The sequence below is a fragment of the Labrus mixtus genome, chromosome 15 (genome assembly GCF_963584025.1).
Source record: "Labrus mixtus chromosome 15, fLabMix1.1, whole genome shotgun sequence".
NCBI lineage: Eukaryota > Metazoa > Chordata > Actinopteri > Labriformes > Labridae > Labrus > Labrus mixtus.
The window spans coordinates 22,532,894-22,555,558 of record NC_083626.1 but is presented as its reverse complement, the minus strand read 5'-3'; the positions used below and the strand labels follow the sequence as shown (position 1 = coordinate 22,555,558).

The 22,665-nt window shown below is 43.6% G+C and overlaps 1 protein-coding gene across 5 annotated transcripts in view; it reads right to left on the bottom strand.

The window, feature by feature from the left end:
• Positions 1–22,665, bottom strand: part of camta1a (calmodulin binding transcription activator 1a) — a 297,294-nt gene that overhangs the window by 12,446 nt on the left and 262,183 nt on the right. For 4 of the 5 annotated variants that reach the window (XM_061057679.1, XM_061057675.1, XM_061057676.1 and 1 more), the window contains 9 exons: positions 20,156–20,296; positions 17,238–19,540; positions 15,472–15,598; positions 14,810–14,944; positions 2,025–2,206; positions 1,650–1,846; positions 1,462–1,540; positions 770–1,115; positions 198–673 (listed from right to left, as the gene is read on the bottom strand). In XM_061057679.1, coding sequence (XP_060913662.1) covers positions 198–673; positions 770–1,115; positions 1,462–1,540; positions 1,650–1,846; positions 2,025–2,206; positions 14,810–14,944; positions 15,472–15,598; positions 17,238–19,540; positions 20,156–20,296 — 3,986 coding nt within the window. The remainder of the gene's footprint in view (positions 1–197; positions 674–769; positions 1,116–1,461; positions 1,541–1,649; positions 1,847–2,024; positions 2,207–14,809; positions 14,945–15,471; positions 15,599–17,237; positions 19,541–20,155; positions 20,297–22,665) is intronic. The other variant, XM_061057678.1, reaches the window with a different exon arrangement.

Here is a 22,665-nt window from a genome sequence, read left to right as displayed (position 1 = left end):
TAGAGGTATTTTAACTTGAGTTTTGTGTTCCCATGAGACATGCTGTATATTATGATATACAATTTCCGCAATGCAAGCATTTGAATAAAAAGCAAAAGGTTTTAGGTCATATTTTTAAACGTTGATTTGTGGCTGTACTAGGATCTACGTTTGCTTCTTTAGCTGACTGAGGACGCAGCTGGGTTTTCTATTCTCACCTGCAAGTCATCCATCTGAGTGAGACAGTCCTGGTTCTCCAGATCTTCCCGATAGGATAACAGTTCTGCATCAGCCATTTCTCTGTCTGCCATCACCAGCATGCCGAGCTGTTCCCTCTGTCGTAACCGGTTGACCAGTTTCTCCTTCCCCAAGCTGCTGCTTCCACTGACCCCCAGCGCCTTCCTCCCCAAGCCACTGCTGGAGAAACTCTCTCTGGAGCTCCATCTGGTCGTCCCCGTACTGCTTCCTGTAGACAGGCTCTTGTCTGAGCTCAAGCCTTCTGAGGACAGGCTCTTGGGGCTAGAGGACAGCTTGTGGAGCTGTTGCTGCTCCAGGCTCAGAGGAACAGACATGGCCTTGTCGGGCCGAGTCTGAAACAGTTCTGGGTTGGGTTTGTGTTTCTTAGCTAGCGGGAGATCTCTTTGGCCCTCTGTGCTGTAGTAGTTGGAGGGTTCTGACCTCGGCCGTCTCAAATCTGGAAGAATCACAATATGTAACAATTATCATCAGACTGACTGGTTCTCCTTCAAGTGTGGAGTAAAAGATGTACATAAAAAATAATTGTACTGGCCTGGATTGAGGCTTGTGGTGCTGGATGTGGTTGTAGTTGTAGCAGGACCTCCTTTCTTGCCGCTGGGTGCTTGGGTGTTATTTGCCCAGCTGACCATCCAGCTGTCTGTGGTAGGGGTGTCAGGGTTTGGGGAGAACGACATGCGGGTTGTGGGTGGTAGAGGGGCTGGTGGCTGCTGCTCTTCTCTTTGTAGCTGCTCCAGGCATTCAGCCAGTTTGGTATGGCCCCGAGAACGGGCAATAGAGAGGGGTAATCGGCCCAGAGAATCAGGGATAGCTAGTGCACGTCTGTCCCATTTATACAGGACCACCGCTGCCTCCAGGTGACCCAGCGCACATGCCCACATCTGGATGGCAGACAGATGAGCAGAAAGGAGCAGATAAGAAAAACAGAGTTACAAACAGCCACTAAGACAAAGTTCGTACTCAAGGCACGAGGCATGAGGTTCTTTGTGCTGCGTTATACTATTTTAGGGCAGACAAAAAAAGTTTGATTGCATCTTCTGTCTTTCTTGCACTGGTAAAAAACATAAAACACTTTCACATCAAATTGATCAATTCTTGAGGGCCTAAACTTTCTACTTCTTTCAAAACAATAGGTATCATTGGACCAGACTGTTTAAAACGCTTAAATAACCACCAGCACGCCACAAATCACACAAAGCTAGGACGTGATAACTTCAGCTCTCTTACCAAAGGTGTGCAGGAGAAGTGATCTACATTTAGAGGGTCCACTTCTAACTCCAAATCAATACTATCAGCGTGCTTGGTGCTGTACAGAAGAGAGAAAACAATTAGCGTCTCACAGTTATTTACTGTTAGGGCACACTAATTACAAACCAAAGCCCCATTATAGGGCATGTCGAGTATTTTGCACTCACCGCCACTTGATGAGTGTCTGGATGAGGGTGGCATAGCCCTGGCCTGCAGCCAGGTGAAGGAGCGTCATGCCTCGGAAGGTCTTGGAGTGGATTAAATGTTTGGATTTGGCCCAACAAGCTCTGCTCATCATCTTCTCACAGACCACCACAACACGGCTCTCGAAGGAGCTGCTGGCCTGCAACTGGCCCGATACACACTCACATACCCAAGAGAGGAAATTGTTAATTGTTGTTCTAAATGCCTCTTAACAACAACAAATCACTCAATTCTGTTCAGTGTCAATCAACAGAAAAAGAAAACGTGATGCTTGATTGGTTCTGTCACATGTTCAATGATACACACACAACATATGAGCAACGTGATGTGGCTTTTACCTGTGACTGGCTGTTGTTGCCTCCCCCTCCACCTCCTCCGGCGCCTCCCCCTCCTCCCCCCCCTGTTCCTCCCCCACCTCCGCCACTCCCTGCACCGCTCTGCTGCTGGTGGCTGGCCATCTCCGCCATCCTCCTCTCCATCTGCTCCAAGCGCTCCAGGATAGACATTCTGAACTGGTTATCTGGGATAATAGTGGGACACAGAGGGAACACATCAGCACACAAGGAACATCCAGTGTGCAGAAAAAATGTCTTTCTTTGCACAAACAACAACCCTGTGTTCTGACAAGACAAATTATTACACAGTATGCACCACGAGGTGCACCAAATATGTTGCTCTGAGTCACAGATATCTGGGGCTTGACTTATTGAGGCATACATTTTTTAGGAACAAATTAAAAGTCTATTTCTGAGATACTGCAAAGCTGATGTCAAGTTAATATCCTAATTTCAGATGTGACACTGAGCCCTTATAATCATTATAAATCTCCCCATAATGTGAAAGAAAACAATAGCATCAATCATTAACTTCATCAAAAACAATTGGCTTTACTAAAATTACCTCCAAAGCCACATCAATCATTTGCTAATGGCTGCCATCACTAAACTCCTGCCTCCATCCCTCCTGCAGCACTCAAACACAGCCCCAGCAGTCTTATATGGGTCGAACGATCAGCCAATGAGTGGGGACCTGTTAAATGTGTCCACCCTTTCACAAAGGGCTTCAGTCATGCTCCAAGGGGGAATGTACATCTGAAGGCCCTCTCCAGCTGATTAAGTACATACTATTATGGCCAAGGAGTCACAGTCTGCCCCCATTCCATGTGCATGTATGGTAGGAGGACTAAGAAGCTGTAAGTACACAATCAATCATGACTTACACCTCTCCAGAGTCTTTGAAAAAATCAGTTTTTCCATACATTAAGATGAATGGAGGCGTATAAGACCTCAGAGCACTACATGCTGTTTGGGCGGCAAATTATTATTTTTTTTCCCACTGTGACAGTAAGAGTAGTTTTAGGAGGTGTTATTTTTCTATTCTAAGTTTTCAGCATTGCTTGGGAAATAGTACGTTATTTTTCTTCATTAACAAACTGGCTCAGAAAATGTAAGAAGGCGGGAGTCTATGCCAGAGACAAGATCCAACAAGTGAGATCAAATTATTGGTTTAAACAAATCATAAGACAATAATGTAGGATGGATGCCAGTTGAAAGAAGGAAGGGGAAAAACACGGGCCAGTTTAAGTCCAAGGGCTTAGGTGAGTCCAATAAGCTAAAGAGCCTATTAATCCTGATCCTTTAACTACTATAGAAACTGAATTTGAGTTACTGATATCAAAACCTATCAAACACAAAAAACACTGCAATTTAAACCTGTTACAATAATTGCTTTAAGACATTTAAGAAACCCCCTAAAAACACTCATCTATCAACACCTGTCAGAGTTACTGCACTCAAACACACATACACACAAAACCACACACACAAAGTATGCCGTGTGCAGACAGTGAAATGGGATGGGCACAGGGAGCCCACTGCAGCAGGGAGTATAGAAGACTGCATTAGCATTCCCCATTTAGCCACTATGAGGCCGTTTCTGTGGCAACCTGCTGCCGAGCGGTAACTAGGCGACAGGAACATGGCTGTGTCTGTATGGTCTGCCTGCGTGCTATTGGCTTATTGATGAAGGGGAGGAGAAGGACTCCAGGAAAAAGAAAAGAAAAACGGAGCGACAAAGACAAACAATGAAAAAAATAGAGTCCATAAATCTTCTGTCCTGTGCTTTTGTGTACTCGGCCTACTCTCTTTTTACGGTGTTGACGCCGCAGGTAGGGACCTAATGACTCTAAGTGGGGAGTCTTCACAGCACGACCTGGTGACATTTGTGCTTTACGGTAGCTTGGCAGTTATGGCGCTCCATGGAGAGCAACTGTCACAGTAAGACCTCCTATAAGCCACAGGAAAAGAGGTCAAGTAAGTGCTATCATTGGACAGAAAAACATAATGTCACAGGCGGCTAAATTACTGCTCTCAGTGACAACATGGTGCACTGTGAATAATGGACTTAGAGGACAACACTGAGGTCTCTGACTCCGATCCCTGTCTACATGGGCCTGCTGTCAGATCAACAGAGTGTTTGCAGGATCCATCTTTAACTGTATCAACACTCTGACTTGTGAAAACGGGCGAGGTGAAGACTTGAGAGCTCGTTCAAGACAGAGTCCCCGAGTCAGAAGAGGAGTCAGAGGTGTGAGATAGGTCACAGCACTACAACCTGACTCTGTACAAGGATATGCTCCCCCCTCTCTTTTGGCTGACATGGGGGGAAAGACTTAGACAGAGGGATGGAGAGAGAGAGAGAGAGAGAGAGGGGATAGTTAGCGGTAGGCTGACATGTCTTTGTTCAGACCCAGTGCTGCAGTGTGCTGCAGTGCAGATGATGTCATCTCCACCTGCTGCCTGCTGCTCCAAATGCGATACACGTCCACTGCAGAGGGAGGATGGGGGGAGAGACGAGTGGGAGGGCAGAGGGAGGATACGTGGAAGGGGAGCAGCCAAACAGAACTGTAATAACACGGTGACGCTGCAGACGCCCTCCCACTTCTCTGGTTTACTCCCTTGTGACGGTGTGTGGCGGCAGTCGTGGTCACTCTCACACATGTAGAGCAGACTGTGACATGCTATTTAAAAAAAATCAATGGGCACAAGATGAGGTAGAAGACTATTTTTTTATATTTACAACACCCGGACGGCAGTTGATTAGACGATTTAAATCTAAACTTCCAGCTGTCATGACCAAAATATGCCTTCTAAAACCAGACCAAGTCCAGTTTCCCCACTGGTGGAGATGTAATGTACTCTCCACTTCGCTTTCTGTGCGGCTTCTCCCTGCAGGATTTGAACCTTTGCTAACTATCCAAGGAATATTAGATATGAAGAATCCAAAAGGAAGGGAGAAATCTTCCCATTCCATAGCAAAAACATTCACTTATCTTCCTGTTTTATCAATTCGCTCAAACTTCCATCTTTCTGAATTCTTTATAAAGGGTTACACCGTGGAGTGTCAGGCGTCTTGAGACACTTAATTTATTAAGAAAAGCTGAGAGAATAATTAGTGATGCACTTTTGTTCCTATAGTCTGATACATAAAGTGGAGCGTGCCTTTTTTAAAGGTGAATACCGTGAAACAGAGAACGCCCAATAATGACCTGACTTGTCTCCATTTAAAAGCGAGAGGAAAACCTTTCACCTCTGGGACAAGAGCCTGGATGGGAAAACACCTCACTTCTGTCCTTTTAATAAAGCAACAGTTGGCCCCACTATAAAGGGAACACCACATCAAGACAGTGAAATAACACCTAATTATACTCTGCTACAAGAGGACTTGAACTTTTATGACCATTAACCCAAATGAGTGATTTTGTCACTCGCTGTGGGGCCGACGCTCATTAGAATAAATGACTGGTGTTGTGATGGGACACAGCACATACTGGCCCAGGACCTGGTCCCTTATACTGATGAAGAAAATGGGCCCCACGTGGAAGACACTTCTGCGCAAGACCGATAGCACAAGTGCTGCAGAATAATTTCTATATGATAAAACTAGAGCCTGTTCTCTGTATGGTCAGTATTGTGCCTCTGTTGGTGATGACAGAAGTGTTATAATGGCTCTGCATTTTCGTTGTCATGATACCAGAATTTTAAACTTTCATACTAAAAATAAAAAATATCTCTTTTGATACCACAACAAAAAAATAGAAATAGGACTCTGAGGTATCCATTATTGGGTAATTTTTCGTTTTAAAAGACCAACAATTGCAAGCAAATTCCTGCAAAGTGTCTAAATCGTGCAAATACCAAACGTTGCCTGTGTATTTGTACAATGCTCTCTGTCCGTTGTCTGGAAGATACATAATTGTTGCATCCCTATGAGTTGCCAAAAGGATTTGAGAAATGCCAGTATTTACAGCTCTGTGATTTAGAATAGACCACCGCTGCTCTCAGGAGCTTTGGGTTACAATATGACTGAAATTTTGTAAAGCTCTGGTTCTTTTTGATACGAACTATCAACAAAATATGGAGATTTTATCATTTGGGGTCATAGTTTCCAAAGAAATATATCTAAGTACTTCGTTTGATGGACATGCATGTCCAGCACAGCACAGGATCTATAAGGATTTTAACACAGCCAGGTCATGTGTGATGTGTCTCTTTAAGGGACAAAGCAGCAGGTCCTCATGGGACAGGCTTATATACAGACAGTTAGAGGAAGGAAGGACAGGGCTGTTTATTGATACCCAGTGGAGCGCAGTGGGAGAGAGAGAGAACAGGCTGAAGGGAGGAAGAGGACAGCAGGGGGGATCACAGGTAGAGAAAAGGTCAAGGGTGAAAAGAGATGAGAAGGCAGGAGTTGGGTTATTAATACGGGGGAAGTTCCCACAAAGTGTGGAGTGACATCTTTAATCCTCACTTCTGAACCTCTTCTTGCGTTCATGCCAATCAAGTTCGGTGCTGGACCTCATTAGCTCTCTGCAGACAGTCAACTTTACATGCAAGTCAGCCATGAGAGCGGAGGGCAACCTCCCTCTGGGTCTGTGTGTCAGCTGACTGACAGGGGCTGGTATTTGTGACCGTGCAGAGGAAGGGGCCAGGCCATCTGGCAGCAGCCCTCGCAGCTGGAACACATGGTCGACTGTTGATCAAAGACCATCTTTACTTTGACACGGTCTAATGACTGGTTGTGACTTTCTTCTGTCTACTTTTCCCCTCCTTTTATTCTTGTTAGCAGAGTGCTGCCACAAGAGCTAAACTTAATGAACAATAACATTGTCAGTAACACAGATATCTTTCTTTAACCCAATTTGTTATTATGGCATCGAATCTATGTTAAGACAGCATGTATCCATCCATCTGCTATACGACTAATACTGTTCAGGGTTGTGAGGGGGTGGGGCGAGAGGAAAAGGTTCATCCTGGACAGTGTGTCAATCAATCACAAGGCTAGCACACAAGAAACAGAACAGAAACAGAATGCATTCACATTCACACTTGAGTAATAAGACTGTTCAGTACATCTAACCACTAAGTCTTTTGACTGGAAAAAAAAAACCCTCAGATCCAATGAGAACTGAAGATAAAAACAAGAAAAAAAATCATCCCAGATTACAAAAAGAAATAATTGTATTTGCTATTCAAATAATTCCAAAGACATCACTTCTTTTTCTCTCTGACGATGACCATGTTTTGTGCATTAGTGGGCAAATGATCGTACATCTTTACTAGTCTTGCACACAACCATTTACAACGATTGCACCCTTTATACAACAGCAGGAATCTTCAAAACATAAGACAATCAGCTTAGGAGTCAACTTTTGGATTTTAGGACCCAGCACTCAGAGAGTGAGATAGCCAGATGAATGCACAACTATAAACCTTATCGTAAGTGTACCAATACACTACAATAGGAACACATGGAAAATGCACTATTAAGAGGCACTGCATGCAGTCGGACAAATCTATCTCAGCGCTGCATCCACAGAGAATTTATTTGAAAGCATGTACAACAGTTTAATAACCAAAAACAAAGGTCATAATGCTTGATACTATTTTGTTCTGTTTTAAAGGTGAAGCAGCTCCTAACCTACTGGCATTTGTCCAGCTACATAGGTCAATATGAGTACAGTCTGAATGCTGAATAGATACATTGTGTCACATTGAAGTTAAAATGCCAAGAGTGCACACCATGGGGATTTACTGTCACCTGCTATCACACTAATAGAGTGATACAGTATCGGCTTTTTGTCTTGGAGAGCAGGGTGGTTAGATTATTTTCTATAGATGTTCAATTGATACAGTAACAAGTACATATCATTAACCTCTTATTTGCATAAATAACTACATACTACCCGACATGTCAGCTGCAGGCAGGAGTGCAAATGAGAGATGAGTGAAGAAATAATTCCAAAGATGAATCAATCTGATACGAAACTCAGCAGTCCAAGGGACAGGACGTCTCCACAGCTTTCCATTACTAGTAAGACAACTCAGTTAGACTAAACGCATTCTCAGGATTCTGAGCCGGTTTAGCATTACTCACACGCTGATTACTTACAATCTTCAAATATTGATTAAATATTTTAGTCTTTTCACATATTGAACATCTATCTGTGGCATTTTTCACTGGAGCAACAAATGTGATTTACAAGTGAGAACCAGAAGGGAAGTGAGCAGAGGCTTAAACTTTGATCTCGATGTGTGATTAAATGCTTGGTTTGAGATTATTTATATAACTCCCTCTACTTTAACTTGGTTTTACGACAACTCAGAGGGATACAAGCGCACAGCCTGTCCAGGGACTACACTTGAATTTGACAAGCGAATTAGCAGACTGGTCGAAAAAGCCAAGCAAACTTGCAATATGACATTTAGAAGCACTTCCCCCGGATTGTTTTATTAGTATAATGTTCAATTATAATGTACAAAAGACAGAAATAAAATATGACCATGTGCTGTGTATAGGCAGACTAGAATCTGTCAGCATAGATGTGAACAGTATCATGAATATTTTAAATCAAAGCATAGGCAGAGTTTGACTGATGCATAACCTAAAGTAACACTAATGCAACCCACAAACTTTAGCTTTGAAGCTCATGAAAGCCTTGGCTTGACAGGGCCGCCATAAACACCAAATAAGCTTTATGAGGTAGGAATTCATCACATGACTTGCTTTATGTCTACCCTGTTTATCACAGATTTAAATACACTTTAAAATAGTGAACTATAAGATGAAATAAATGAAGCACCACTAAAGTAAGAAAACCTCAAAACTATCAAAAGCTATAGAATTCTGAAACAGAAGTCAACAAAAGTAAGGTTGTTGTATGTGAGGTCACTCCTAATTAATTGTGAAACATAAACAGCAAACAAGAGACAAACTCCTTCTAAATAATTGGTTCTCTTTAAATGATCCTGTCTCTTTAAAACCTTGTGTGGTGTTACCTATTACCTTAAGATGTAAGCATTCTCACATCACCACTGATGTTACTAGTACTACTATTTTCACTTTGCACACTTTATTATTACTGCTACTGCTACTGGTACAAGTAAAAACTTCTACAGTATCACAGATCAAAATGAACCAATAATACTGATTATTTTTATATTACCACAATGAAAGGACTTGTAGACTAAAGGACTTTCCTCAACTAATGCCAATGATAGATAGATAGATAGATAGATAGAGACCTTGATTTAAAGTTGAAATGGCTAAAGGGATGTAGACCCTGCTAATTAAACATTATCATACTTATTTATGTATTCAAGCAACTGCAACAAGCACACAACTAAGTACTACTCTATTGCTAACATGTTTAGATTTGGCAAAAAACACATGTTTTATGTGCTTAGATCAAGATAAAAACTGCTCAAAGTGCTGCCAAACTACCCTGAGAAAACAAGTCTGCATCAAAGTGGACACAAACTAGCCACACTAGGCATGCTACAGTGACTGCATATGACTCAGACCTCTGTTCATAGGTATTGTACATTCGGAAGCAGTGTGGTGATTCATGCAACTTTTTCAAAAGATATTAAACAAGACTTTGCAACTTTGTATTGATGTGGTTTTTTTTTTTTTACTTTTAAGAGACACCAATGTTGGGAAATGTATTTCTTTATACACCCTGAATATAGGAAAACTTCAAACTTCAAAGACGAGCAACAGGTACATACATGCATTTCTGCTGTTCTCTCACTTTTAATAGTATGATAATTGTAAGGGATAACCAAAGTAAAGTTTGGGAACTAAACGGGGTGAAAGGGAAGTCGCTGTTCACAGATCGGTGGTGCTGAAACGCTGAGAAGAAGCAGCAGCAGCAGCACACGCACAGGATAACGGACAACAACGTGTTGTTTTATTTCTCCTCTAAATCGTCAAGTCAGACAATGCTGTTGATAAGGTCGACTCTGACACTCGGAAAACACAACTGTGACAATACTGCACAAGACGATTTAACCGACAACGAGCAGCACGAGGAGCACGAGGAGCACTCAGTGATGCGACAACCCCTCTGCGCTATAGCAACATACCACACTTTCAACAACACGTGAAACAGCTCTAGCAGCTGCACATTTTAGGACACCAGCTGTAGACACTGTAACTACATATTTCAACCGACTTAAACTACTTAGTAAAAGTCGTGAATCATTGACTTGTTAAAGCATGGGTCGCTAAAAGTAGAAAGACTTTGAAAACTGAGCAGGAGAGCACTGGGCTATGTGCACTGGGCTGTTAAAAATGCTTGGAAAGCTAAATATGGTTGAGCTTCTGCTGTATCCCTTTGAAGGCATCTTGAGGAGTCTTGTCGTGAGTAAGGAGTTAGCTGGGCTACTTTTAATGTCAACGCTCTGCAATGAGGCAGAGTCACATGAAATGCTGGAGAAATCACGTCAAAATAGACGATTTATTTTGAACTCCACTGCAGCACACAGCTTTAACTTTGCCAAACGGACACACATTAAGTTAGCATGCGGTGTGATCAAAGAAACGTGAAAGTCCAACTTCTTACAACACACGAGAACCGCACAGAAATAATAAAATAAAAATGAAAGCAGCCCAAAACACAACACAAACACCAAACAGCACAGCACTACAGCCATAGGTTGAACTTAACACTGCTAACCTTCTATTTTATTTTCCATTGGAAGAGTCCACCTCAAAGCCAAAAAAAAAAACGCTGCCCCTTTTGTGTTTTAAGAGACGCAGGTGTCATTCACTGGCATCCTGACCCCATGAAGTCCAACCAAAGAAAGCACTCAAATTGCAGTTTAGCCTCTTCAGCCTGACGGTCAGACTACTGCATGGTGTTAGACGGAGAAACAAGAAAAATATAAATCCTTATTATAGCCTGAATCTCAATCTCAACACAGCACTCGTCAACAATAGAACAAAGTGAGAGAAGAGAGCGACGTGAGGAGAGAGAGAGAGAGAGAGAGAGGGAGAGAGAGAGAGAGAGAGAGAGAGAGAGAGAGAGAGAGAGACAGAGCGAGAGGAAGACCACTCACTACTCTTCTTCCTCTAATAGCCCCCTCCTCCTCTCCACTTGTTTCACCTCACACACATGCACACTTTTCCTTGTGTTTCTAGTAGTCGGCAGCCTGCAGTAAAATGACAAAATACCGCTGCTAGGAGACGTAGTGCGCACGTGCCGCCGGTAAACAGACGCCCTAATTCCCGTTTGCCGCCTTCTCCTCACGCCGTTTTCTTGCTCCTTAAACCTCGACCCCCATATTGTTATAATTTTTGCATGAAATAATTCTAATGAAAAGTATTGTTAGCGATATAGACGTAGGCTACTTCTTTGCTCGACGCATATTCATTCGGTTGAATTTTTTTCGCCCGCACGGATCCAGTCTCTCCCCTCACCGGAGAAAGTCAGTACAACCGTCAAATAGATAACAAGACTCGCGTGCACCCGGTCTAGCTGACGTCTGAAACTAAATCTTTGTCTGTTTGCGGTAGTTTACCATGTTTACCCAAACACGCCCACTCCTCTGCTCCTGCATTGTGTGTGTACACGGTCTGCCGTTTGTCACGCCGGTGGAGTCAGACTCAGTGCTACGGTCTCTCCTCTCTACACTTAACAGTCTGTCTGACGCTATGCGGGGCTTGTTATTTGGCCAGACCCCAGCGAACCTCTCTCGGATCGGGTCGTGGGATCAGAGCTCAGGGGCTTATTGGGGCGGACGAGGAAAGGTTCTGCAGCTCCGGCAGCTTTTTTCTGTCCTGCCCATGGCTCCGTACCTGCAGTGCTGCAGAGAAAAGCGCCCCTTCCCCCACTCTGCATTATGACAAATCAAGGCAGGCAGGCAGCTGTGCCATTAGCACATCATAGCACAGCGAGTCTTCCGTGGGAGAACAAACTCACAGAACCGTATAGCTCACCGCTGCAGACTTTATGTTGCACGTATGGCACGTAATGTTAATGCCTAGTTAATCAGGTGACTGAGTATAGGAGGTAAGTAGCTACCTGTAGTCTGTACAGTCACCTTAGGTCGTATGAATCTAGGCACACTAGTGTTTTAAAAGTGGTAAGCTAAGGAAAGCTATCATTATGAGTCAGTTGTGCATCACCTCCTTCTTTCCTGTTGTGCTTTGAGACGTTGGACATAATCGATTAAATGTATCTTACCCTACTTCTCAAAGGAGTTATATGTTTAAGATATCAGAGTGGAAACTGGGCATTTCTGTGATCAAAGGGGTTAAATAAAGTCAAACAGTCAATCATCTACATTTCCGAGATGACAGTCAGTCTTCTGTTTTTAACCCACATGCAGTTTGAAGTCGCTGTCCTTCATGCGGTGGTCCTGAATTTGGTCGTGTTCTATAAGTTCACTTAAATGTTACAGTAGAAAATGTCCTTTCCAATCCTTGTGATATGACTTACCCTCTCCTGTCAGTGTCACAAACAGGTAAAGGTGCACACATAAGTCACCCATTCACCATAACATAAAATTGCATTAGTATAACTAAAAATAACTGTAACACATGATCTCTCTGTTTGACCTAATAGTTGATTTTAAGATTGGCCTTTTCTTGTTGTAGGAACTAAATATCCTACACCAGTAGCTGGATAGCTGGATGTAGAATACATAAATCTTACCCTAGAATACGAGGGAAAATCCCTTTTTAAAAGTGAAAATATAATTATTTTTCATTGTCTTCTTTCTTACATAGGAAAGTGCTGCTTGCTTTGGATCTCAACAGTGAACGCAGGGAGGTAAGGGGTTAATATAAGTAAGGTAATAGGGTGGGCTGTGTTCTCCCTGAGACAGTCAGCTCCTCCTTAACTGGTTCTGTGAATGGGCCAGTGAGGCAGTAGGGTATGAATGGCGGAGGGATCCACTGGTACTGCTGTGTATGGGAGCCGCCAGCGCTCGATTACTCACTCCCACTCCCTCAAGGGCCGTCTGCAATGCAGCTGTCCTGTGAGCCTGTGCTTCGGCGTGCCCTACTTTATCCTGTCAATGCTCAAGCACTGCAGCAATGCTTCCTGAGAAGCACACACTCATATACACACAAAGACATACACACACACAATCACTTACATACTCATTACATTCTGGTGAACATGCCTACGGTAGGTCTTCTGACTCACTTGTTTTGAATCTAAACCGAATGGAAATTTGCCAACCCTGCAGCATCTTTTGTTGTGGAGGACCTCTACAGTTAGGATCTACAAAAGCTTTTTTTACTGTAAAGGGAGGACACAAAGCAATTTTACCATAAACCACAAACACCTCTGTCAAAATCTGTCACAGCTGCAAAACACAATTGGTCTCCTGCTTCTCAGCACAATAAGACAATTAGGCTTTCTTTCACTGAGTTGACCTTAAAAAAAAAAGCCCCAAATTTGATGATTTTAGGGTATGCATTTTCCAAATTTAGCATATTTTATCCCCAAATTATGCAAGATGCCTGATCTGCTATCACACTTAAGATACATCTCATGTCTGTAAACAAACCCAGATCTGTAATGTAGGGAAAAACATTCTTAACATTATACATTATTTTGACCAATTTAAAACAAGTAATGTTGGTATACTTCACTCCGACCTTTCCCTCTGCAGGCTCACCCTTTTCCATGTCCACACAATGAGGGACAGGGCTACATCAGAATAGCAGAAATATCTCTGCCTCTGTTGAGGCCAACTTATGATCCTTTCTTTGGCTTTGTCATTCCATGAATGTGTTTCCATAAAGGGTGGTGGGTAATTGTTTGATGGGTTGGCTTCAACTATTAAAATGTCCCTCCAGAATCAAATTCTCACACTTGCCCATCTTCGAACAAGAGCTGGAAATAAGTGTTTCTCTCAACAAATACCCAACGTTAACACAACAAATGTAACTTTGAATATACAGAGTAGAGCTGGGCAGTAAGACCAAGTTGATATCACAAATCCATGAAAATATTCAGCTTAAAACAGTCACAATCGGTATCACCCCATAGTTATAATTACTTATCAAACTGATATTAGTTCAGTGCAATTCAATGAATTAAATTAGTTAAACTCACTTCCCTCATTTGTTATTTTTGACAACATTTTGTTAAGCAATAACAGTTTGATCAAATCACAATAATTGAATTCCAATTATTATTCTCCCCTGCTTTACCGACAACAATGACATAAGGTTCTCCAGGCCCTTCCTCGCATGCAGTGACGCAATCTCTTCTCACAAACACAAGATTTGATTTAAAACACATTACTCATTGTTCAAGTTCCAGCTTTGTGCTCCTGTCAGTGTGATCAATTAAATGTAGAAACACCAATCCCACAAAATTCAACCCAAGTTGACAACAGCGATGATAATACAATGTCTATGTTAAATTTTCTAAACAACTGCGAATAAATATAAAACATGTCTTATGTGTATGTGGATGATTAAAAAAAAATCAGAAGTAACAATTGATCTGTTGCCAGTTTCCTCTTCATTTAACAATATCCTCCAGACATTACGGCTCCAGGGAAGCTGATTTGGAAGTCAAACCAAATGAGATAAAAACAGAGGCGATAGGATTTGCAATGCATAATGGTTCAGCGGGTCATTAATCTAACTTCACAAAATGACTCCCATCAACACAGATTTGGAGAGCCAAATAGAAAAACTAGGAGTCACATACGGCAGCAAAGAGTAAAGAAAACACAGAGGACACCACTGAGGAGGTGCAGATAGAAGGAATCAGGGCGAGGGACCAGAGCTAATGTAAAATTGAGGAGGGACGTACCATCCAGTGAGAGCCAGTCGTGCTGAGATGATGGCAGTGAAGGGAGAGCGCGGGCCTTGTACTCAAACACCACAGAGTTGGAGATGATCTGGTTACTGATGGCCACCTGCAGCGTCACCAGACCTGTGTCATGAGCTGGAGAGGGAGGGGATCAAGTCAGTCATTACATAGAAGAAGTAAACAATGTGAACATTTTGTAGCCACTGGTAAAACTTTCCATGTACAATTTATATTGGTGTAAACAAAATGTATGGTTTAAATAAGATACCTACATTTGGATTTATTGATTAACATAGATTCACATCATTAGAGGGATTCCCCTGCCACATCTGGCTTGACCAGCTTCATCTTTAATTTGTGTACAACTTTTCTGTTTGAATAATCTTCAGCAGCATTTGATGCAGGGCTTAAGGTCTAACACAACCATCGTTACAAAAGTGGTTCAAGTGCTCAGCTTTTGACTCGTTTGCATAAATAACTCGGCATCATTGTAAATGAGGGTCACCTTCAATTATCTCTCCGAGAACTTAAATAAAGGTTGACGATGAACTCCAAATGCCAGAATAAAAGTTGAATGCACTAGCAGCAACTCTACTGTTTCAGGAATTATGTGATTGTCGTTGTAACCTCTTTCTAGTTTTTGATATGATCTCCTGTGTTACCTGGGCAGTAGCAGCGCAGCACTCCTGGTTGGATGAGAGAGGCTGGGACTGAAATCTGGTCAAACAAGCAGCTGTAGTTTGAGCTGGCCTCCTGCCAGGGCCCAGTGATCAGCACCTTTACTCCACCCTGAAAAACAGGACAGACTCATAACACACCTGCCAGGTCGGGTTCGAGTGCCCTGGATAACATTCTTTGTTTTGTCCTGCCATCTAGTGGGCGAAGGCAAGAACAACACCAAGCAAAGTAAAGTGAGCCCCTTATACTGATCTCTGCTGCCACCATGTGGATTAGCCAGATCAGGTCAATACAACCTTTTTCAAAGACACTAAATAAAGGCTAATGCTACCACTCAGAGGTGGAAAGAAGGTATTACTGCTGACAGAAAACTTGTGCTGAGGAGACGATGCATTACATAATCTATTATAAAACAAGGAGAATATGCTGCACACCATACAAAGAGTCTTGGTAAAACATTACAGGAAAATACACTCAGAAGTCAGAATCCCTTCCTAAATGCTTCAACCATTCTTGTCTACCTGCATAAAATCTCTTTTTTGTATTAAGTTGCCTTTATATTTAAATATTTACCAGCAGCTACATGTTATTATCCTATGGATTTATAAAAAGACACAAAGGAAACTCGCTTACTAAATGTCTCTGTTTGTTCCCTGTGACTGGTGATTTCTTTTTTTAAAGTGCTACCAAAGAATTTTCAGACCAGCAAACTTTTGAGTCCTGGTTGCTTATGTTACGATCGTCTTATCATCACACTCAATTGTTATAGCATGGCCAAGTGATATAGTTTATTCTGGGCCTCCAAATATGTAAAGCATCACCTCAGTCATGACTGCAAAACCTTTTCCAACTTTGATCTGAAGATGGACGTTTTAGACTGTTTGGCTGTTCAGAATAATGAAGTTGATATCTGACGTAGTAGGACAACAGTTCTTAAGTTATTCTGATCGAGCAAAATCTGACTCTTTGGCATTGCCCCAAGAAAGTTCCAATGACAAGAGGACAGGGAATAAAACCCAGGGCAGAATTGTCTGCACATGAATAATTGATACCAATGAAAATTACCCTTTATCTCAACTCAAAGCTTGAGTGATCTGGGTTTTAGCTGCTGCAAGAGGAGTTCAGTGCTTGAATTATACTGAAACTGTGTGTGTGTGTGTGTGTGTGTGTGTGTGTGTGTGTGTGTGTGTGTGTGTGTGTGTGTGTGTGTGTGTGTGTGTGTGTGTGTGTGTGTGTGTAAAAACCACTACATGACAAAATTAAAACAGTTATCAGCTGCCTGTTGAAAGAAACTAAAACAAAACTTAAAAAACGTACTAATCTTTAAAATAAAATGTTTATAATTGTATTGTCCTTAGCTTATAAAGAGTCTATAGAGTTATAGATGACACTAATCATAAAGAAGGAAATAACATTAACAATTCATTGTCAGTTCAGTCAAGATGTCAAAGATCTAACTCTCTATTACTGAAGCCACTTAGTTGGAAGAGAAAAAATGGGGAAGATACCTGAACTTTCCATTGAATTGAATACTTCAAAATTCAATGGATACTAACAAAGTACAGTTTAGTTATTGATTGAACTATTTTGATTTTTACATAAGTGAACTTGAATTTAATACGAATTAAGCATTTTAGATACGTCATTAACAGAGCAATTAGGTTTTTACATGACATATTACACTCAAACAGAATGATAACCAACAAAAATAAACATTACAAGCATGCAATAAAAAAATGCTGTTACTCACCTCAGGATAGGACCATTCAGGCGAGTAGTCAGTGACCATGAAGAGGCGGCCTGTGGCCTGAAGCATCCCCAGAGCCCCTTGAGCAACAGCTGCAGACACAACCTCTGCTACATTCATGTAGGACAATGAGCCTGCCTCTCCTGTGTTTCCCCCTGCACCAGCCCCCCCATTCAGAGACTGGGGGCTACAGCAGGGCTGGAGGCAGAGCTCTGAGGGGTTGTAGCCAGAACCCCTGGCCCCTCCGTCCTCTTGGCCTTGCTGGGGCGGTCCACCGGCTGCATTCTGACTATCTGAGCTGTGTGACGTGACCAGTTGGTGAGCATACATGGCCCCTCCGGCTGACATTGTGGTTCCACTGGCATCCACTGAGATGAAGTCGTTAATAAGGTCAGAAAACTGGTTACCGAAAGAGATGTCAAAGTGATCCAGACTGATCTCCATGCCTGTCCCTCCTGCTCCTCCATTACTGGCTGCTCCACCCAGACCCTGGTGGGTTCCCACAGTGTTGTAGAGTCCCTGCACCATGCTTGTGCCTTGGAGAAGAGGCTGCAGCTGTTGTTGCTGCTGGGAGCGGCTGCTGCCATCACTGTTGTTGCCATTACGAATTCCTTCTCCTGCACCTCCTGTCCCTCCTCCGCCACCATCTGAGGACTGCTGCAGGTAGTGATCTGTGCCTCCTCCCTCTCCATTTCCTGCCCCACAGCTTTGAATGTGGTCTCCCGGCTTGAGTAGATTCTCAGCTCCATTCTCATTGGCTCCAGCTTGACCTGAACTCACACTTCCTTGCTGATCCAGACCCACCACCTCCTCATGTTCGGCACCCAAACCAGGAAAGGTGCCCTGATACTGCAGCAGCTGGAGAGAGCCGGCCTGGCCGGGTGCCTCGGTTGGTGAGCCTCCGTTGCAGTTAGCCCTGTGCTGGGTCTGGTGGGCCTGGTGGTGGTGGTGTAGGTGGCCATTGCTGCCAGGGGAGTCTGTCTTCACCACTTGTAGCCCCATATAAGCTCCAGAGTCATGGGAGTTGTGCTCCATCATGTGTGTTTTCTGGTTCATTCCGGGTCTCCCCTGCTGAGCCTGACCAGGCTGAGAGGCGTCCTGGAGGAAGAAGCTAGGGGACTGATTCTGATGCTGCATATGAGGGCTGGACATGGCCTGACTGTAGCTCACTGCGGCTGCGCTGGAAGTATAGTCCTGCTTGGCATCGATGGCACTGAAATCCATCTGTTCCAGGGTGGTGCTGGGACTCAGACCCCCACCAGAAGGAAGCATGGAGCCTGCTGGATTGAGAGTAAGATTTCCCTGGCCTGAACCAGCACCAGATGACACATTGACCCCGTTACCACAGTTCACTACTGCTCCAACCTGGTAGCCGCTCTCCTTAGCCAGCTGTTGCTCAAAAGACGTGTCTTCCGTCTTGATATTTTTAACCAAAGCTGAGTTGTAGGTATAGGCGTTGTCAGACATGGTGGGGGAGCGCTGCAAACTGCCGTTGGTGCTAACAGAGGAAGATGTGGTTGAAGAGGAGTTGCCTTCTGTCTTCATTGCACTGCCACCATATGTCTGACCTTGTTTGGGGTTGTTTAAGAAGCAGTCGGGATCAAAGTTCATATTGGTCTCTGGGATCTTGATGTTTCCAGAGTCCAGACTACTAGAGAGGACTAGTTCCTCAGACACTCCTCCTGAGGACAGCATGGCCAGACTGTCTCCTGCAGCGTTAGTCCCAGGCTCCCCTACTCCTCCTCCTCCAGGGAAGGCGAATTTATGACGATCAGAGGCAACAGACATCACCAAGCCCTGTGAGGTGGCATCTGCACCCATTAAGTGACTGTTTGGACCCCCAGTGGGAGACATGCTGTAGACAGGGTCTCCAGTGACCTCAGACATGAAGACACTCTGAGACAAGCCGGACATGACAGAAGCCACGTGGCTCATCCCTGTAACCACAGGGCTGTCAGCCATGTCTGGATCGCTGTTGAGGCCGCTGCTGATGGAGACGGGGGAGTTCTGTGTCGTGTCAGGGACCTCCACCTGGTTGGTGGAGGACACCTCCGTGCTGTTCTGGTGCAGCAGGACAGGTTTGTGGACTTTGCCGTTGCGTTTCTCCCTGGCGCTCCCCCCTCCCCCTCCTCCCCCGGAGCTTTTGCCTCCACCGTGGGCGCTGTGCTCAGTCTTCCCCTCGGACACATCGTTGTTCTGGACCTCAGAGTGGGCGCTGCTGTAACCACCCGAGCGGGGGTCCACTTTAGGGGAGATGATGCGGTGTTTGGCGCTGTTACATTTGTGGTGCACACTGCTTCCTGCACCTGTGTGAGGACAGACAGAGCAAAAGACATTGGGGATTTTGGAAGAGGGGTACAAACATGACACATATCAAATAAATAATGAACCCAATTGATTTTCATATACTTAAGGTTCTATTTAATAGCAGGGACAAAGAGGGATGATCCGCCAGTTTTTGTATGAACAAGTTTGTGAAAAAAGTATTTTCTTTTCAGGATAATTAAACAGGCCTTTCTTTTTGGCACCGAGTTGATGAGTTATATTTGAAGTTTAGGCTTGTCATTGGAAAAAAAGAAAGTAACAAGGGATTATCCAAAGCCATTTGTTTTAGTGGATCACTGCAACATATTTTTTTCTTGAGTTACAGCCTGAAGTGATATAAGACGGCTGAAAGCATATGATTGATTAGAATATAATTTCAGAACAGCTGGGCTATTTCAGATTTAGCCCTGGCAGTTCTCACTAAACAAAAATAAAAAGGCAATAACCCTGAACGAATTTCACAATAAATCACCCAGAAATAAAATACCTCAACCATCTCAATCGACTCTCTAACAATACAACATCTTTAAGGCCAATTGTTTCTATGTCTTTCAGTTATCTCTGGACAAACCCCCAGCCCGCTCACTAGCCCTTACCCAGGGTGCCTGTGCAGAGGCAGTTGTGAGTCCGGGGAGGTGGCTTGGTTTGGTGGCTGTCCAGAATCTGTTGCACTAGCTGCTCCACTGAGAAGCCAGAGCTGCTGTTCCCGTTGCTGCAAGTCCACTTGATGCCATGAACTGCCGGGAGAGAGGAGGAGACAGAGACGTCAGCCAGCCCAACAGACCACCAGCCACGCCAACCCCCCGCCCCACCCTCTGGCCACTCTGTCTATCTTCAGGTAAACCTCCCCCTGAAACTTAAAAGCAATCTGTCGGCTGGCCTTAGGTCAAATGGTAAAGTAGCTGCATTAGTGAAAAGTGATTGGCAAAGCCTTCCATTTAGATGTTGCTTAAGTACAGAGGATTTCAAAGTAACTGTGCCTTTTGCCTTCCTGCTTGTATACCATATTCATACAACGGCAATTGTCCTGTAGATACATTGACATAGTTTCAGTGATGTCACCCATTGGAGTTTTGAAACTGAACTATGGTGGTCCCCATATTGGAAATGCTGTCTCAAACTAACTTTCAGACTACCTAGCAACAGGCAGAGCGGTGGAGCTGAGGTGGGCCTTTAGCCTCTTGGCAAACATCTATAAGGGTCCCTACTGTCAGTCAAGTCAGCCATCCCATAACTACGCAAAACTCGTAGCTGTACTATAATCAAAACAGATTAATTATTTAAAAACCCAACCTCTGTACAGTGTTTAACAATAAAGGCATGAGATATCGAGACCAAAACTGTTCTTGAACCAGGCTGCAAACACATTTATTTTGGGCATTTATTTTGGGCATTTTGACAAGGGCTTTTATAGGACTTTGCAGCCAGTCTCAAGTTGACACTTGAGGAGCTGCAGTTTTTTTTGCACTTCAACATTGGCTTCATTTTTCAACTTCAGAGGTCGCCTTTTAGTTAAAACTGCTGGTCCTTGAGCTTTCACTTGAGGCTGGCTGCTAAAGCTGGGGACTCCCCATTAGGTCACATGTTAAAATGTCCACTTTTACAGCAGAATTGAACATATTTACAGCCTGGCTCCAAAAATAGTTTTGATCTGTAAAGCCCATTTCTGTAATATTTTAAAATGTACAGTGGTACATTTTTTTTTTAAAGCATATATTTTGATGATGTTCAGGATTAGAGATATGCATACATTTGAACATTTTGGGGCATGGTTACGTTCACTGACAGGCTGCCGTGTTGTGGCTGTTTACCAGGAGGCTCAGCAGCGCCCCCTTGCCTGTTACTGTACTAGCTCGATCAAAAGTTAGGGGTAGAGCATTTCCCATATAAGGACCACCATTTTCTCGCTTTTTCTACAGAAACCAATGTATGATGTCACTGAGACCACCTCCATGTTTGATCAAATCTATAGTTCAGTCTGGAAAGTTGGTATGCTGTTTTGCCTTGAAACATAGCGTATAGTCTGCCCTGATTTTCAGTATTTATTGACTTTTAGTTGCTGATCAGTCTTGCCAATTTATATGACCTACTACCCAGAATACAGTAGTATGTCATTGTACCAGCATTTGACCTTCCCATCCCTGAGTGTGACACAGAGAAAAATGGCCACCGTGTGTATATACTCAATGTGTCTTGTTTCCTTTGTACAGAATTGAACAGAAGCCTTCTCCAGTCTCCCTTCACTGCTAAGTCAAGTCTTCTGTACTCCACTATTGATTCTTGTGTCAGTCTCTGTTGTGCCTCTCTGTGTTCTCCCCTCTGTGAGTACTGATGAAGGTGACAGCAAGCCCACTCCTTCCATCCTCCACCCTTCTCCTGACCTGTGACTTCATCCTGACAGGGAAGGCCTCTAGGGAGGACCCTCACCCGCTCCTGCTGCTGCTGCTGCTGCTGCTGCTGCAGCTACAGCGAAGGAAAAAGAGAGGCTTTTTTCTCCTGCAAGGCTTCACTCCTTGCCTCCGTCACACCTCGCTAGCAACTCCTAATACTTTTCATCGCTCCGCTTGCCAACCAGCCACCACTTCTGATGAGACAGATAGTGGTTTTAGTGGCTGTAAGGTGGCGGGAGACACCACTGAGTGCTGCAGCGTCTAAAGCTCTCAACCGGAAAAAAAAGGTAATATTTCAGAAGTGAAGCATATTTAGACTATCAAGCAAAATCAAGGCCGCTTTAATTCAAGCTCCCTACACTTCAGTACCTCCTTTAGTTAAATATGCAAGAGAGAGATACATATGAAGAGAGTGAGGTTTGCAGCATATGTGAAAAACAGCAAGAATTTGCTCAGTGCATTTCTGTTTACATATGAGATAAAAGGAGATGGAAACAGAGAACGCGCGTGGGGGTATTGCAGATTGATGAGAGAACGCTAGTTAAAGCAAAGTGGAAAAAGCTGGGAAACATGATTGGATGACTGGGATAAGGATCTAACTTGAAAGCTTTAAGATCCTTTGGCAGATTACAGGCCGGTCACCAGCAGATGTCAGCAGAACTGCTGTGATCGGGCTTAGATCACAGACAGCTTAGTGAGGCGGGTTGAAGAAAGAT